The sequence below is a fragment of the Rhinolophus hipposideros genome (genome assembly GCF_964194185.1).
Source record: "Rhinolophus hipposideros genome assembly, chromosome: 16".
Taxonomy (NCBI): Eukaryota; Metazoa; Chordata; class Mammalia; order Chiroptera; family Rhinolophidae; genus Rhinolophus; species Rhinolophus hipposideros.
In genome coordinates this window covers 36,758,855-36,776,730 of record NC_138062.1, presented here as the reverse complement: position 1 = coordinate 36,776,730, position 17,876 = coordinate 36,758,855, and the positions used below count along the sequence as shown (strand labels likewise).

The 17,876-nt window shown below is 34.8% G+C and overlaps 1 protein-coding gene across 1 annotated transcript in view; it reads right to left on the bottom strand.

Annotated features, from left to right (window-relative positions):
- Positions 1-17,876, bottom strand: part of LOC308509198 (putative ATP-dependent RNA helicase DDX60) — an 83,895-nt gene that overhangs the window by 26,830 nt on the left and 39,189 nt on the right. Inside the window, exons 21-27 of the mRNA XM_081076951.1 lie at positions 17,659-17,774; positions 16,711-16,853; positions 16,507-16,616; positions 7,162-7,266; positions 6,459-6,587; positions 5,341-5,465; positions 1,396-1,554 (exon numbers count right to left, since the gene is read on the bottom strand). Of these exons, the coding sequence (XP_080933077.1) occupies positions 1,396-1,554; positions 5,341-5,465; positions 6,459-6,587; positions 7,162-7,266; positions 16,507-16,616; positions 16,711-16,853; positions 17,659-17,774 (887 nt within the window). The remainder of the gene's footprint in view (positions 1-1,395; positions 1,555-5,340; positions 5,466-6,458; positions 6,588-7,161; positions 7,267-16,506; positions 16,617-16,710; positions 16,854-17,658; positions 17,775-17,876) is intronic.

Here is a 17,876-nt window from a genome sequence, read left to right as displayed (position 1 = left end):
AAAATTGCCTAATCAGAAGATCAGTTACTGAAAAGGCTTACATCTTCTGTGTTGTCTTTCAGGGCTTTTCACTTCCCATTAATTCCATGCAAACAGCACAATAGGCAGAGGGAACAGAAAGAGAAGGGTCAGCAGCACATTCCAGCTTGATCTAGAATTGTCTGAGAAATCTGAATCACAGAGGCTCTAGAATTTGTGTCAGCTTTGAGGGAAGTATCTACCATTCATTCAAAAATAGTTAGGAAACAAGTATTACCTGCCAAGCAATGTGCTAAGCACTGGAAATTAAAAAAAGAAAAGGCATGGTCCCTGATGCAAAAGAACCAATAATTTAAGAAAAATAAAAACAACAGCTATGCATTATAATAATTGAGCTACTAAATACTCAAGAGTGTAGCAAGAGCACAGGGAAAATGGTACTGAATTTAACTGGTGGAATTAGGGCAAGATCCAGAAAAAAACAATAGAAACAATTTGAGTATAAGCTTTGGGGGCAAGCAGGAAGGTAGGCACTCAAGGCAGATGGGTCATGTCATGGAAAAGCATAGAGGTGGAGGAACAAGTCACGTAAGGAGAACCATAAATGCTGAGTATTGTTAGAGGGGAGTGGTAGAATGTAAAACTGAAAAAGATAGGTCAAAGTCCAAAATATGTTATCATACCAACAATAGTCAAGGAGTTTAGACTTCATCACATAAGCAAGGAAGCAGGAAGACTATTGCCTGGGAGATAATTTCATCAATTTGAATGATCATTTGTTAGCTAAACTGGAGAGTGAGTGGTGAAACTTAAGGCTCTGAGGTCAAAAAATAAAGATATGAAGAGCATCTATCGAAACCAGGCAGTGACTAAAGACAGGATAATAAAGAGAGAAGAAACATTTTAGACCTAGAGTTATCAGAATTAGACACTGAGAACAAGAAAGAGTAAAGTTCTACCAAGCATAAAATTGGCATTTCAATCCATTCTCAAATCCACTCTATGTCATTTAGGTGACTGTGATGAGGTATCAGTGATATCTCTATGTTGTGACCCATGACAATGTGTGGTGAGACTTCGTTTCAGCCTTCTGAGGCCTGACTGAGAGTCAGGCACTAGGTATCAAACATGTGCTTATTTTGAGAAATGATTATGTCAGGTACATTGTCTACCAATACTCATCGGCAGTGGTCCTGCCTCTCCAAGTCCTAAATGAGACTGATCTATGCAACTAAGGAATACATAAATATGGCCAGCTTATCTCTACCCTGTTCTCCCACTGAAATTTACCCAGTTTGCAAACAATCCCAAGAAATAACCAGAACTTCTTTGTAGCACAGTCAATATATGTTTCCTACTGGGACTTGTGACGTATTTTAACCTTTTAACCACGAATTTGTTTAGATAAATACTTACATTGTCTTTTGTTTCTCAATGGATTTTTTAATTCTTTTAAGTTTGTTAGCCACAACATGGGCTTCTTTATCAGCTGTGAGAGGCCTTTCTCTCTCCTGCTTTTGCTCCAGGAAAGTGCTCACATTTATAGCGCTCTTTTCTACATCTCCTCTCTTGAATCTGGAAACAAATGAAAAGAATGCTTACCTTGAATATAATACAGTAAATAATAGCATGCAATCATATTTCCATCTACTGCTATCATCCCGATATATACCTTGAGTTTTTAATATCCATTTTTATGAGTTTTATCCTGAACAGGCACATAGGTATTCTGGATAGGCAGACTCCTTAGTAACTATTTTATGGTACAAAAGATGTTCCACCCACCCTTGTCCCAAACCTTACCCTTGGGGCAACGGCAATGGGAGCCCATGGAAATTTTTCCTGTAAGAATAGTCAGGCACTCCACAGTCTGGGGACAGAGGATGATGAATTTTCTCTATTTATGTACAGAAAAGGGACAGATGCCTCCCTCCCCTCATGAAAGATGAGGGGGTAAAAATTTTAACCTAAAAAGTTTGTTCTTAATTTTATTGTTGTTGTAGTTGGTATTAATTCCACTGATCTTTAGGTCTGTCTCATAACAGAATCATAGGTCCATAGTATTAGGTAAATATATGTAAGTTCAGATTTCTTGATAGCCAAATCTTTCATGGATTTTAGTGCCTCCTTAGTTTTTTCTACTTTCTTCCAGTTTTATTGAGATATAATTCACATACAACATTGAATAAGTTTGAGGTGTACAACATGATGGTTTGACATATATATGTCAAATATATATATATATATATCAAAATGACTACCATAATCAGATTAGTGAACACATCCATCACCTCACAGTTACTGTTTTTGTGTGTGTGTGTGTGTGTGTGTTAAGAGCATTTAAGATCTACTCTCTTAGCAACTTTGAAGTATATAACACAGTCTTGTTAGTTATAGTCACCATTCTGCATATTAGATCTCAAGAATTTATTCATCTTATTCCAGGAAGTTGGTACCCTTTGATCAACATCTCCCCATTTCTCTCACCCGCCACCCGCCCCCCCCACCCAGTCCCTGGGAACCACTAATCTATTCTCTGTTTCTAGAAGTTAGGTTTTTTCAGATTCCACGTATAAGTGAGATCACACAGTAAAATGTGGCTCTTTTTAAGCAGCATGGAGAGAATCTTGGGTTCTCGCCCTAACCTTTTGGAATGTAACTACTTCTTTCTAGAGACCGGATGAACGCACGTGTGGCCAGCCTTTACAATCCAGAAAGGTATCCAGTGTCTCTGGTCTTTATACCTTTTGAAATGTAAATGCCTTGGGACATAGTGGTCCAGACTTCCTGACACCTTGGCATTTAAATTAGAGGTCTAGTCCGGGTTGTAACCATTTGTCCCTTTCAGACCTGACCAATTAACTAGGTAAATAGCTAGCGACCAAATTCTCATGGTATGTGAAGAGTGAAATGCTTCTAGCAGAAGTAAAATCAAATACTCCTTATCTTTATTTTATATCACATACATCAGGAAGCGAGGACTTTTGACAAGAAGACTGAAACATGCACAAGTTTCATTCCCCTACAATATCTTATTAGCAAAATGCTGTGGATGGAAGTATATTCAATAGCCATATAACCATAGCTCATGATAGCATGTCCTCAGTTGGGTCTATACAATAAAGTTTTTTAAATGTAAATTGGAGACAAAGGGCTTTTCTCATGTCTTTACAGAACTAGCATGAAGAGGAATGCCGTTAGCTAGTGAAGAGTAAATAACTTGGTACACTGGTAAAGGAAGGAGTAAGAAAGAGGCCATCTATGCCACATGACAAGGAATTTCATGTAGTGGACCATAAAATAATAAAGATAGTAAACATTAGACTTACTATGGTCAGATACAATTCTAAGTGTCTTAAATATATTAATTCGTTTTGTACAACTCTATGAGGAAGGCACTGTTATGATCCCAATTTTGCAGACGAGAAAATGGAGAAATAAAAAGATTAAGCGACCTGCCCAAGATCCCACAGCTTGTATGTGTCAGAGTCCAGCCTCCAAGACAATGTTCTTAACCTTGACGTTATGTTGCTTCTCTTTTTTACTTGAATGCAAGTTCCTGTGGTTTAGGCACATAATTCCATTTTAAACAATGCCATTTCCTTCACAGTCCTTCATTTATTAAAATCTAGATCACTTCAAAATAAATTTTCCTCTTCGATCTCTCTGATAACCTATATAGAACAAAGGTGCTCTAGAGATTGGACCTCAGTCAGTATGTGATAGTACTGTACTAAGTAATTTCCTAACTTATTTTCATTTAATTCTCAACCCCAACCCTACGCATTATTATTGTCATCTCATTTTGCAAATGAGGAAACTAAGGCTCAGAGCCATTAAGTAGCTGTCTGGAAGTGACGGAGCTAGCAGGGAGCAGAGACAGGCTCCCAAACTGGGCCTGACTATGAAGGGTGTGCTCTTGAGCACACTCTGAAACTGTCACTAAACACTAAACTGCTCCACACAACTATGTTTCCCAGAGACCAGATTCGAGAAGGTTGACAGGTATGCTATTATTTGAAAAGCTCCCAGAGGTACAGGTCCCTGACAAAACTTCAGATTTGTTGATGATCTGGGGCTATTTAGGATTAAATCAAGCTGTATAAGACCAAAGATTTGACCAGTACGTTCTGTAGAGAACCCAAAATTCCATCGAGAAATGCAACTCCTTGAGCAGAATTAAACCTTTGATGTTTTTGTGAAATATTTTACTATTAAGCATCTTAAATGTTTAATGTAAATATAGTATACATACACATACACGTATATGAATAAAGAATACAGTTATTTTTGGATTTCTATTTTGCAGTTAGCCTTTCAGAAATATACCAGAGGTACTAAATTATGTTTGTTTCTAACTAAAACTTGTAGCCATGCTTGAAAGCAAAGTAGGTAAGTGTAACTTCTTGGTGGTTCAGAAATGTATTTTTCTTGTCTCAACAACAAAGGTAAAAAGAACAATTTTATTGCAATTCCCCAAATACAACATACATTCAATTATCATCATTACTTTAAATATACACCATCAATGATTATTCATTACCATATGTTTACTTATGTGGGAACAAGTTTCATTAAACTTTTCAACCTAAACAAGATTCTGTGGCCTTACTTATATGAAGCTTTCATGGCTTAAAGTAGTTTGAAATTGTCTGAAATAAATAAGGCTTTCTATTTTGATCCCAAAATATGTGATCAAGTTTAAACCAGGATACAGTGTTATTTATTTAATAAATTATACTTTTATACAATTTATACTTTATCAAAACTGGAATACTACATTTAATTTTAAGCTGCTTCATGCTATAGCAATATAAAATTTAGCATGGCAATCAGTGTCAGTAAATTATAGTTCTCATAACTACAAATTAAAAACAATAAAATATCCCAACAATAAATGCTCTAGCATATTGTGAGGATACTTCAATTTTGTGAGGGATACTTGTGTGCCTAAACATTCAATTTGTTTTGCATAGAATCTAGGTATTTACTAAACCTAGGTATTTACTGAACCGAGGTATTTAACAAGACCTAGATAAAAATACAATAGTAAAAAGAAAACAAAAAAATAGAAAAGGGAACTAAATAAAGAAGGTAATTTGTAATAGCACAAGTAAAAATATTTTATAAAGAATTAAACTAGAAAGATGTATTCTTTTTTTATTTATTTAAATTTCTTTATTGGGGTGACAATTGTTAATGAGAAAGATGTATTCTTTAATATGCATATTGATAACAAATGGGCACCAAAAATAGTAATAAATATTATAATACAACAAGTAAGTTAGTAAAACTTTCTTTAACTCAAAGGAAAGAATCTAACTAATTATGAATAAAAACAAAATATCTTAAATGACTTACAAAAAAATTAGTGCTGGTAACTTTTCCATTTTTCTTAGCTTTTCAACAAGAAGTGGGAACATTCTTTCCATGTTTAATGAACTAAAAACTGAATTGGGTCTGAGATTCCTCAGGACTCTTTTGGCCTATAGCAATAAATAAAATATTATTTGTTTTAAGTTCTGCATAATAAAGGAATTACAACTTTTGGCTATAATGTAAGTTAATTGTATTATACTTCTGAATAGAAGGAAATATCTAAGTTAAAATATATTTTTAAATTTTAAATTATTTAAATTAATATATTTTTAAATTATTTTATATAAATATATTTTAAAATATATTTATAACATGTATATGCAATTTAACGTGAAATTTTTTAACAAAACACAAATCAGTCAGGAAGAGGATTATTCAGTAAATAATGCTGATTTCACTATGGCAGAAGATAGAGTAAGTCAGTTTTTCTCCATGTCAAGTAGAAAAAATCATTTCCAAATACATTTTAAAGAATATTAATGAAAACTAAGCAGAAGAAAGCATAAGTAAATATTTCTCAATGGGAGGAAGTATCTAAGTTAAAATATATTTGAAAAAATCACATGAGAAAACTTTAACATATGTCACTCAGAAAATTCAATATGTGCCAATAAAGCAACCTTGACCATCAACTTACTTAAAATAAATATACACAACTTATATGACCCTAGGGTAAAATTTTAATATACAAATAGTTTATACAAACTGAAATAAAAGTCACAAAAGGAATAAAAATCTAGGACGAAAAAAAAAAGGAGAGAAAAATTCTTTTCAGCTTCTGTTACTGTGATTACAAACTCTGTACTGCCACAGCATCAAGAACACCAACTTTCTAGATAGTGACACCTCTGTTCTAATCTGTTGTGACATCTAGCAGGAACCAATAGCTTCTGGCACATGTTTTAGGAGGCAAAGAGGATGAGACAAAGACCAATTTCCTCTCTCTCTTTTTTTTCTATCTCAGAATCACTAGACTTCATGTTCAGCTTAAAATTCTAAAATGAAAAGTAAAGATTTAAAAAAAAATAGTAATGACTGAACAATGCAACTTAAGAAAACAACAAAGATAGCATGCTTATCCAAAAACGTTTGAACATTACCTCTTCTGCATTGCCATTTTTAATCCAACTTGTTAATTCTGCCTTTAAGCTCTCTTCATACTTTCTAGCATCCAACTTTTTAATTACTATTTTATTCTTAAAATGAATGAATTCCTCTGGACACAACTCCTTGAAAAGAAATACCACAAAATTAATAAAATCATCCAAGAAAATCCAAAGATGTTTCTCAATTACACATTTCATTAACAGAATTAAAAGCTTCTTGAGAGTATTCACGACAATTGAACTTCTTTTTATCTCCCCATAGTTTTAGTACATAAACCTAATAAGATAGATGAACTCTTCAAAAAAAAAAAAAAAAAAAAAGAATGCAGAGCAAAGCCAAATAGATGAAAACAGATAGTAATTAAGGCATAGAGAAAGAAGGGGTATACAGTGCAAGAAAATGGAGGAATATAAATCCAGGATGCAAGAAGAGAATAAAGCATTACAGTATCTCAGAAATTGAAAGAAGAAATATTTTCAGGAATTCAGTGCCATTCCATCCCATTAGTGTAAAACAAAATATGTTAGAAAGAAGAATGTCTAAAAAGGGGTACTGTATTCTGGAAAGAGTCCATTGATAATTTTAAAAGATCAGATGCAAGTGATTAGAAAGGGTGAGACTTTGTCTTTCTGAACAGCAATGTCACCATCCACTATAACATAATTAATTCAAATTAATTGCACAATTATTATTTACCTGGGCCCTGGGCCAACTTTGCCAGAATTGAAACATGGTGTCATAAAGCTGGATGATTTCTCGAGGTGAAAGGATCAGATCAGAAGGGAATCCATACCTTTCAATCTACATGCAAAACAAAATTAAAATTTTAATATTCCTTTTATTTTATCTTATGTTTCATCCTTTGCCTCAGAGTCACTATCATGAACCCAAAGACATTGGAAACAACACTTAACTATTGTAATAACTAATGGTATGTACAGTATCAGATAGGTAATAGACTTATTGGGTTGTCACTTTGTGAGATATATGTCTAATTACTAGTATGTTGTTTTGTATACCTGAAACTATTTTTAAAAAATGGAAAAAATATTTTTTAAAAAATTATCACAGGAAAAGCAAAAAGAAAATGTCACTTATCTAAATTGTTCAAATGCTGATAAAGCTCTCCAAAAAGTTTTTGTATTATTTCCTAATGCCTTTTCATTGGGTTACTTCTCTATAAACTGCTTCCACATTTCAAATCAGAGTATTGGGAAGATAAAATATTTGTGGACTCAGTTTAAACAAGAAAACAGACCTCTATCCAGCAGCTGAAACTGAAATTGGTTTAATTATGAATATGATTCTTTGCTTCGAGTACCAAGTCAGACTAACAAGGGACAAATTTTATTTGCTTAAGTTCCAAGATCAGAGCTGGTAAGCCTAAGGTTCTCAGATCACTTTCAAGACACTCAAGGAAACTTCTCCCCTAGGTCACTTATTTGGTTCAACTTTAAGCCTTCTAGATATGTGCATCATTAATTTTTCCAAAAGTATTTTAGAGTATAAATTTAAAAATCCTGTTCTCAAAAAAAGTTTGCCTTGTAGTATCTTCTATTGCTTTCATTCACTTTGATACAAATCAATTGCCTGTGGAACCATAATCCCTGTGATGTTAATAGGTATCCTTCAAAAGAAAAGGGGGTGTGTATTTTCAAAGGTGTTCTATTAAATAGGCTTCTTCAAGGTTTCACATTGGAAATGTAAAATCTCAAAGAAGGGACTATATAGTATGCAGATTTCTCCAAAATGATTTGAAAATAGGATGCTTGTTTTGGTCAATAGCAGTTAGCAACTTATGACACTCAGGTTTGGAAATTCTGGGCTAAAAAAAGCCATTACCAACACAATACAGTTGAAAAATAAATTGTTTTGTTGAATGGAAAGTGTGGGATCAAATATATGGTGATAGAAAGAGAACTGACTCTGTGTGGTTACACACGATGTGATATATAGATGATGTATTACAGAATTGCACATTGAAACCTATGTAACTTTACTAACCATTGACACCCCAATAAACTTAATTTTAAAAAATGCAATAGAGTTTGAATCAGAAGATCTAGTTTTAATTCTACCTATTAATGCTAGTTGCTCATCTATAATATAGAAATTCAAATATTTCTGCTCCCACCTTACAGACTGTGATAAAACCAAACAGGATAAATATATTAGCGTATGTTTTTAAACTTTTAAAACTAGTAGATAAATAAGTCCTGAAGATCTAATGTGCACTATGGTAATTGTAGACAACAATATTGTATTATAAACATTGAACATGCTAAGAGATGAGATCTTAATTATTCTTGCCACAAAAAAGAAATAATAATTATGTGACCTGATAGAGGTTTTAGCTAAGGCTACAATGACAATCATATTGCAATATGTAAATTAATCAAATCAACATGTATACCTTAAATTTACACAATGTTATATGTTAAATATATTTTAATTAAAAAATTAATTAGGTTTTGAATTAGGCATGTAAAAAAACTATAGGATCCAAATAATTGAATAGAATCATCATTTAGCATCTCTCAGTTTGAGATTGAAAGCTAGATAGATAGTAAGGACCACATTTTGCCAAAATAGTAAATTAATATATTATGTTGGAATATTAGCATATTATTCTCTTATTATTACAACTTGAAAGTGGTAACTTATTTTACTTAAATAAAATAAAAAAACAAAATAAATCCAAGAATTATCATAATTTTTAAGACTTAAATCTTCCATTTTGGTCACTAGAGTGCTTATGATTTCTTAAATCTTTTAGCCTGTACACAAGCCTGAGTTTCCTCATTTCTCAAATAGAGGACAATTCCACCTATGACACAGATTTGTTGTAACAATTAAGTTAGATAATATATATATTATTCCTAGTAAAATGCCTGGCACATGGTGGATTCCTCAACTGTCAAGGTGATTGATTAATCAATGTATGGTTCTTAATTTTTTAAATCAGTTTAACAAATCTATGCCTTAAAAGCTTGGAATTTGATGTCATCAAAATGACGGCGTGAGGTGAGCCTCTGGAAATCTCCCCTGGAATTTACAACATATTGAACAACTATAACTCCACAAAGGACTCCCTGCATAGCAGATAGGCAAGATGAAGAGGCTCACTACTGAAATCACCTAAAGAACTTTTATGGGCATAATCTCTTCCCATCAAACATTATTTTAAAAAATGATCTTGGGAGGACATCATCAAAATGGCAGCGTGAGGTAAGCCTTTGGAAATCTCACCTGGAATTTACAACAAATTGAACAACTATAACTCCACGAAGGACTCCCTGCACAGCAGACAGGCAAGACTAAGAGGAACACTACAGAAATAACCTAAAGGTGGACAAATTACGAGAGCAGGGGAGGAGAGAAATAAGAAGTGTGGAGACAGGGCCGAGTGGGCGCAGGACACAGACATAGCTCAGTGCTCCGAGCTCGCTGCATCCCGCAGCTGTGGTAGTTGAAGAGGGAAGAACTCGGACTGCTAGGGTTCTGTTTATGGCCCACAGGGCTGAGGGGGTAGCATATAACACAGCTGAACCCAACGCTCACGGCAGAGACCTCGGAGCAAAGACTGAGGGAAGAAGGCTGAAAATGGTGGTGTAAGCCCTCACTGCCTCAGAGGACAGAAACCTTAGGCACTGAGACTAGCCACCCCCTCCCTACCCTCCCAGAGCTTGCCCCGCCCCCACCTGCCCGGTGCTAGAAGTGGAACAGTAGCAGTGTCAGATCAAAAGAACAGAATATTTGCAGTTCTGACAACTGTGGTCTGCAGACATAGATTCGCAGCCCAACTAGTTCTGGCAAAGGGGAGGGAGCTGTGGAAGCAGGATCGGCTGTGGTGGTGGTTGCTGCCATTGCTCTGGGCCACCTCTCACAAGGTCAGCAGAAGAAAGGAAATAATAAAAATCAGAGCAGAATTAAATGAAATAGAGGGAAAAAAGACAATAAAAAAAATTAATGTGACAAAGAGCTGATTCTTTGAAAAGATTAACAAAATTGACAAACCTTTGGCTAGACTCACTAAGATAAAAAGAGAGAAGACACTAATAAACAAAATCAGAAATGAGAAAGGGGAAGTTATCATGGACACCACAGAAATACAAAAGATCATTCAAGAATACTATGAAGGACTATATGCCACCAAATTCAACAACCTAGAAGAAATGGACAAGTTCGTAGAAACATATAGCCTTCCTAGGCTGAACCATGAAGAACTGGAAAATCTAAACAGAACAAAAACCAGTAACGAAATTGAATCAGTCATCCAAAACCTTCCCAAAAGCAAAAGTCCGGGACCAGATGGCTGCACTAGTGAATTCTACCAAACCTTCAAAGAGGATCTAATACCAATCCTGTTCAAACTCTTCCAAAAAATTGAAGAAGAGACAGTACTCCCTAACTCATTTTATGAGGCCAACATTATCCTGATACCAAAACCTGATAAAGAAATAACAAAAAAAAGAAAACCACAGACCAATATCTCTGTTGAATACAGATGCAAAAATCCTAAACAAAATTCTAGCAAATCGAATGCAATAATGCAGTAGAAAGATTATCCATCACGACCAAGTGGGGTTCATCCCAGGGGCACAAGGATGGTTCAACATACGCAAATCCATCAATGTGATACATCATATAAACAAAATAAAACACAAAAATTATATGATTATATCAATTGATGCAGAAAAAGCATTTGACAAGATGCAACATCCATTTATGATTAAAACACTTAATAAAATAGTTACAGAAGGAAAATACCTTAACATAATAAAGGCCATATGTGACAAACCCTCAGCTAATCTCATAATTAATGGTGAAAAACTGAAGCCCTTTGCTCTAACATTCAAGAACACAACAGGGCTGTCCCCTATCACCTCTGCTTTTCAACATAGCGTTGGAAGTCCTCACCAGAGCAGTCAGGCAAGAGAAAGAAATAAAAGGCATCCACATTGGGAATGAAGAAGTTAAACTGTCAATCTTTGCAGATGACATGACATTATACATAGAAAACCCTAAAGACTCCACCAAAAAGCAATTAGAAACAATCAGCAAATACAGTAAAGTTGCCAGCTACAAAATCAACGTACAAAAGTCCATTGCATTCCTATATACTAACAATGAAATCTCAGAAAAAGAAATTTAAAAAAAAGAATTCCTTTTACAATTGCAGCAAAAAGAATAAAATACCTAGGAATAAACTTAACCAAAGATGTGAAAGACCTATATGCTGAAAACTATAAGACATTTTTAAAAGAAATTGAAGAAGACACAAAGAAATGGAAAGACATTCCCTGTTCATGGATTGGAAGAATCAACATAGTTAAAATGGCCATATTACCCAAAGCAGTATACAGATTTAATGCAATCCCCATCAAAATCCCAACAGCATTTTTTAAAGAAATAGAACAAAAAAATCATCAGATTTGTTTGGAACCACAAAAGACCTCAAATAGCCAAAGCAATCTTAAGAAAAAAGAACAATGCTGGAGCTATCACACTCCCTGACTTTAGCTTGCACCACAGGGCAACAATAATCAAAACAGCATGGTATTGGCAGAAAAACAGACACATAGACCATTGGAATAGAATTGAGAACCCAGAAATAAAACCACATAAATATGGACAGATAATTTTTGAGTACAATGGAGAAAATACAGCCTCTTCAATAAATGGTGCTGGCAGAATTGGAAAGCCATGTGCAAAAGAATGAAACTGGAATGCTATCTGTCACCATGTACCAAAATTAATTCAACATGGATCAAAGACTTAAGTATAAGACCTGAAACAATAAACTACATAGAAGAAAACATAGGTACTAAACTTATGGACCTTGGGTTCAAAGAGCATTTTATAAATTTGACTCCAAAGGCAACAGAAGTAAAAACTAAAATAAATGAATGAGACTATATCAAACTTAAAAGCTTCTGCACAGCAAAAGAAGCCATCGACAAAATAAAGAGGCAACAAACTGAATGGGTGAAGATTTTTGCAAACAGTGCCTCCGATAAGGGCTACTACCCAAAATATACAAGGGACTCATGCAACTCAACAACAAAACAAACAACCCGGTCGAAAAATGGGCAGAGAACTTGAAGAGACATTTCTCCAAAGAGGACATACAAATAGTCAATAGACATATGAAAAAATGCTCAACATCACTAATCATCACAGAAATGCAAATAAAAACCACAATGAGATATCACCTCACTCACCCCAGTCAGAATAGCTATCATCAACAAGACAAATAGCAACAAGTGTTAGAAAGGCTGTGGAGAAAAAGGAACCCTCATACACTATTGGTGGGAACGCAGACTGGTGCAGCCGCTATGGAAGGCAGTGTGGAGGTTCCTCAAAAAATTACAAGTAGAATTACCATATGACCTAGCAATCCCTCTCCTGGATATCTAACCAAAAAATCTGAAAACATTTATCCATAAAGTATAAGTGTGCATAAAGTATAAGTATCCACGTGTGCTCCAATATTCATTGCAGCTTTATTTACAGTGACCAAGACGTGGAAACAACCAAAATATCCTTTGATAGATGAATGGATAAAGAAGATGTGGTATATATACACAATGGAATACTATTCAGCCTTAAGAAACGATGAAATAGGACCATTTGTGACAACATGGATGGATCTTGAGATTATAATGCTAAGCGAAATAAGTCAGACAGAAAAAGCAGAGAACCATATGATTTCACTGATATGTGGTATATAAACCAAAAACAACAAAAGAATAAGACAAACAAATGAGAAACAAAAACTCATAGACACAGACAATAGGTTAGTGGTTACTAGAGAGTAAGGGGGGGAGGGGGAAGTAGATGAGGGTAAAGAGGATCAAATATATGGTGACCGAAGGAGAAGTGACTCTGGGTGGTAAAAACACAATGGAATTTATAGATGATGTAATACAGAATTGTACACCTAAAATCTATGTAACTTTACTAACAATTGTCACCCCAATAAACTTTAATTTAAAAAAAAAAGCTTGGAATTAAATTCAGTTCTCTACCAAACAATAACTAATGAGCTGGCAAGCACTGAGCCAGTGTAGGTAGCAAAGGAAGAGAAAGAAAAGGTCATAGTGTATTAAAGAAGTGTACACTAGAAAGATATAATGTTATTAACCAATGTCACCCCAAAAAAGTTAACTTTTAAAAAGTCATAGATTTGTATCATTCTTCATTTATAAACACAATAGTATCATACCAAGATGTCATTTTTGCAAACCGCGTTATCCCTAACGCCATAGGTGATTAAAGCATTGATCCATGTTGAACAGAGCCTGGCAGCAGTTATTCCAAGGACTTCCTGGTGCTAGAGCTCTCCAGGAGTGAGCAGCTGTTCCTGTGTGGCATAACTGGTGGCAAAGGCCAGACTCTGCTCTTTGCCAGAAACAAGCCTTATATGGATTGAAGGCAATCCCTCACCTCAGTTGGATTAAGGTCAGCTCACTCATTTTGCCCACCCCTTCCCTTCGGAAACAACTTTAGTGATAGAGCTATAGAGGAGACAACTAAGGTGGATGGCTCTTCTCTTTATGTTGCTATAATTTATTATGCTTTTTCTTGCAACTCAGTACTTTCATATTAATCTGAAGTATACTGCACAATTATCATTTACTCATTTGGAAAGGTCTACTTGCTTTTTATCACAGCTACTTTAGGAAACATCCTATGCAAACACACGCTACACACACAGCTATCAGAACATATTTAATTACGTCCAAGCCTTTGTGTTCATTCTGAATTCCTGCTGCAAAGGTCCAAAGGTATTAAGATCCATACCACAGCATAACCTTTGCAGAAGCCACATAGGGTCAGAGCACACTGTAGCAGTTCCACTGCTTTCCAGTTACTCCATTAATAGCTACTGAAAATAGAGGAAAGGCACTTGGACCAAATGACAATCTTGCCAAGTATTCCAAACCACTACACTTGTTGCTACTGAAAGATAACTTGCCTTGAACCATCCTACATAAAACAAACTTTTAAAAATATTATGCTGTTTTTAAAATACCAGGTAATAATGGGGAAAGAAAAGAGAGATGGAGGGAGGGAGGAGGAGGGGAGAGAGTGAGAGAATCGAGAGAGAGAGTGAGAGAGAGAGAGAGAGAGAGAGAGAGAGAGAGAGAGAGAGAGAGAGAGAGGAGTTTTCTATTATTTATGTGTGGGTTATCATCTGTATTCTAGTTTGGGGAATTTTGTCACTGGAATTTTGTCCATATTTTAGTTTTATTTACATTTTAGATTGGGTCATTGCCACAAAAATGAGAAACTATCATAATTAAATCTAATTAGAAAGTCGCCATCATTACGATTCATTTGGTTGCTTTTAGAAGCTATTGTCATAGCCCAAAGCCTATAAGGTGATTCTCCTTCATTCCCTCATTCAGGTATTTGATCAACAGACCATTCAGAAGACAACGATGAGAGAGCAGGCTCTGGAATCAATGAGATTGCACCCTGGGACCACAACTTACTTAGTAGTGCAGCAGTGAATTAGTCAAGCTCTCTATGATTCACCTTCCTCATTTGCAAATTGGGATTCAATAAAGAATCCATCTTAAAATTGTTGTGATGGTTAAAAGAGACAAAATATGTAAAATTCTTAAAACACAAAGTAAGTGCCAACTTAGGTTGGCTATTGTTCTTTAACATACATTTATTAAGCACCTTTTATATACATAGCAGTTTGTTAGGAACTATAAGGACAAAAAATTTGTCTTCAATGAATTCTTCTAGTAAGATAAAGAAGACATGAATGTAAACAACTTTAGTAGCAAGCAGACCATCACTGTTGTCATATGAGAAATTCAGATAAGGTGCCATGGAGAGATGACGTCCAGCTAAGAAAGTCCTAGATGGATTCTGAAGAGGCTTCACATTAGAAGAGTCCTAAAAGATAAACAGGATCTGGACAACTGGCATTTGGCATCTGGGGTGAAATATTCTAGGAACAATATAAAGCCGGAGGGCATCCGGGTAAGACATATCAAGCGGATAAATAGAAAGGACTATGGGGCAGGTGATAGGCGACCTTCCTAGGAAGTCAAGCTGGGAGCTGTGCATCTAGCCATTTCCAAAGGAAAGCCACTAAAGACTTAGCAAAATTAGAATTATCTTTATTATTTATCTAAATTAGCCTTGAGGATCCAAAAATATTAGTTAGGCAGAACATGGAACTACTTCTTGTGACATCAAATATTTTAAAGAAAGGTTCATGTGCCTTAAAAATTGTCACATTAGAAGGCTTAATACCACAACACAATTAAGAATATATTTAACTTGCCAGATCTTGGAAGGAAGACAAACTATTGACTAATTATCACTTTGAGAAGCAACCAGAGTTTGAATGGGCCATTCCTGGGACTAGGATAAGAAAGAAGGAAAAATATGCAAGAAAAATTAAGAAGTCTTCCCCCAGTCGAATCCTAGTACCTCAAATGAGATCTCTTTAAGATCTCCATTTTATTACGTCACTACCGAAAACTCATGCTGCGATTGTTAGTGAAATGTGGCTTTTCCTGGTTTATCCTAATGCATGGTGGTCAGATTCTCACACGCACTAGCTATGGTCCACATACCGTTGTAGGTGCACTAAGAGAAGAGGTAGTTTTAGAGAAGTGGACAGATAGACATGGAAGCTGAGAAGAAAGAAAATGGACAAAGATAATGTTCAAGAATAAATAAAATTTCATTAACAATTGTCACCCCAATAAATAAATTTAAATTTAAAAAAATAAATAAATACATAAATACATAAATCAAAATAAGAATAAATAAAATTAACCAAAAAACTTCAGAAAAAAATTTTCAGTCATTTTTATGCTTTGCTGATCTAGACACCATTAAGGAACCAATGAAAACTATAAAGTTATTCTTGTTACTTTAAAAACTAAGGTTAAATATCTGTTATGCAATATCTACACGTTCATTCTGAAAAGTATCAACTAGGCAGCTTTTCAATTGTGATATATACAAATAATTTCTATTGCTTAGAACAAATATGGCGTCACTTACATGATCTGTTGTTAGCGCAGCACATGGGTGAAAATGATCAAAATAAACATCATCATGTTTTATTGAACATATGTACTTCTCTAAATCATTGTATCTCTCTCCATAGATCACTAAAAATGAAGAACAAGAATTTCCAAATGAATAAACATGCAATGACTGGAATAATTCTAAATGATAAAACTCCTATGAATATATTAAACATACCAAGTCTAACTTTATATGATTGCTTCCTTTGCACGTAGTCTTTGTGAAAATTGGCACGATGGCCAGCATTTCTTTTAGAAGCAGTATTTTTTTCTATTTCATCATCTGCTTGTTTCCAGTACCGTTTTACTGATTGTAACCACCTTAAAAAATAAATTTACATATTATTTAGGCAGAACATGGAACCACTTCCTGTGACACCAAATATTTTAAATAAAGAAATATGTCATGTGCGTTAAAAATTGTGCTTAAGGGAATAGGCCCCGGAACCTATTGAGATTGAATCCCAGCTTCCTTACTACTAGCTATGGCTCTTGTTAAAATCACTTAATCTTTCTATGTCTCATTTGCTATATTTTAAAGTGGAAATAATAATAGTAGCATTGAAAACACTGCCTAATAGTAGTAACGGAAAGACTAAATCATAAGGGTTGTTGGGCATTTAAAATAAATTAATATAGGCAAAGCATTTGGAACAATGCCTGGCACACAGGAGTATTTGCTATAATTGTTATTATTAGTGGGCAAAAATGTAGCCCAGAGACAACATGATATGGGGCTTTCAACTATGAGTAATAAGGCTTTGCTATCTACACATTTACAAAGTGGGACAATATAAGAGATCTCAAGGTCCAGGGGAGAGTGTGTCATTATTCCATTTTATTTTTACTTATTGGTAAAGGACAAAGGGAAAGGAACATAAATCGATCATTTCTGGTGAACAGTTTTTGAGAGCTCGGGGAAATGTAGATTTGGCTGGGAGAGTCCTTGGTTTTCCTTTACAAAGTGTGGCCTTGCCCAACACCTGTCCGGGGGGTGCTATAGAGTCTCTGTTCCTTAAATATCCACATATAAGTTAATAAATTCACTAGAAAGTTATGAAACTCTTCAGAAATCATATAGAAAGTATGACATTCAAATGTTCAAAATAGATAACCTAATGCCTACTCAGTGAGATGTTCAGGGTTGCTTATTGTAGCAGAAAGAGCCAGAAAGGGACATCGGATCATCACAAGGAGATGTTCCCAAATTTCTGCTCCAATTTCTCCACCAAGACAATGGACCTATGAAAGACAAAAATGTCTCCATTAAAAAGTTATTTTAAATATAGCACATGAAAATATGACATGGAAGGCTAAATTGTCATACATAGCTTTGTTAACTTT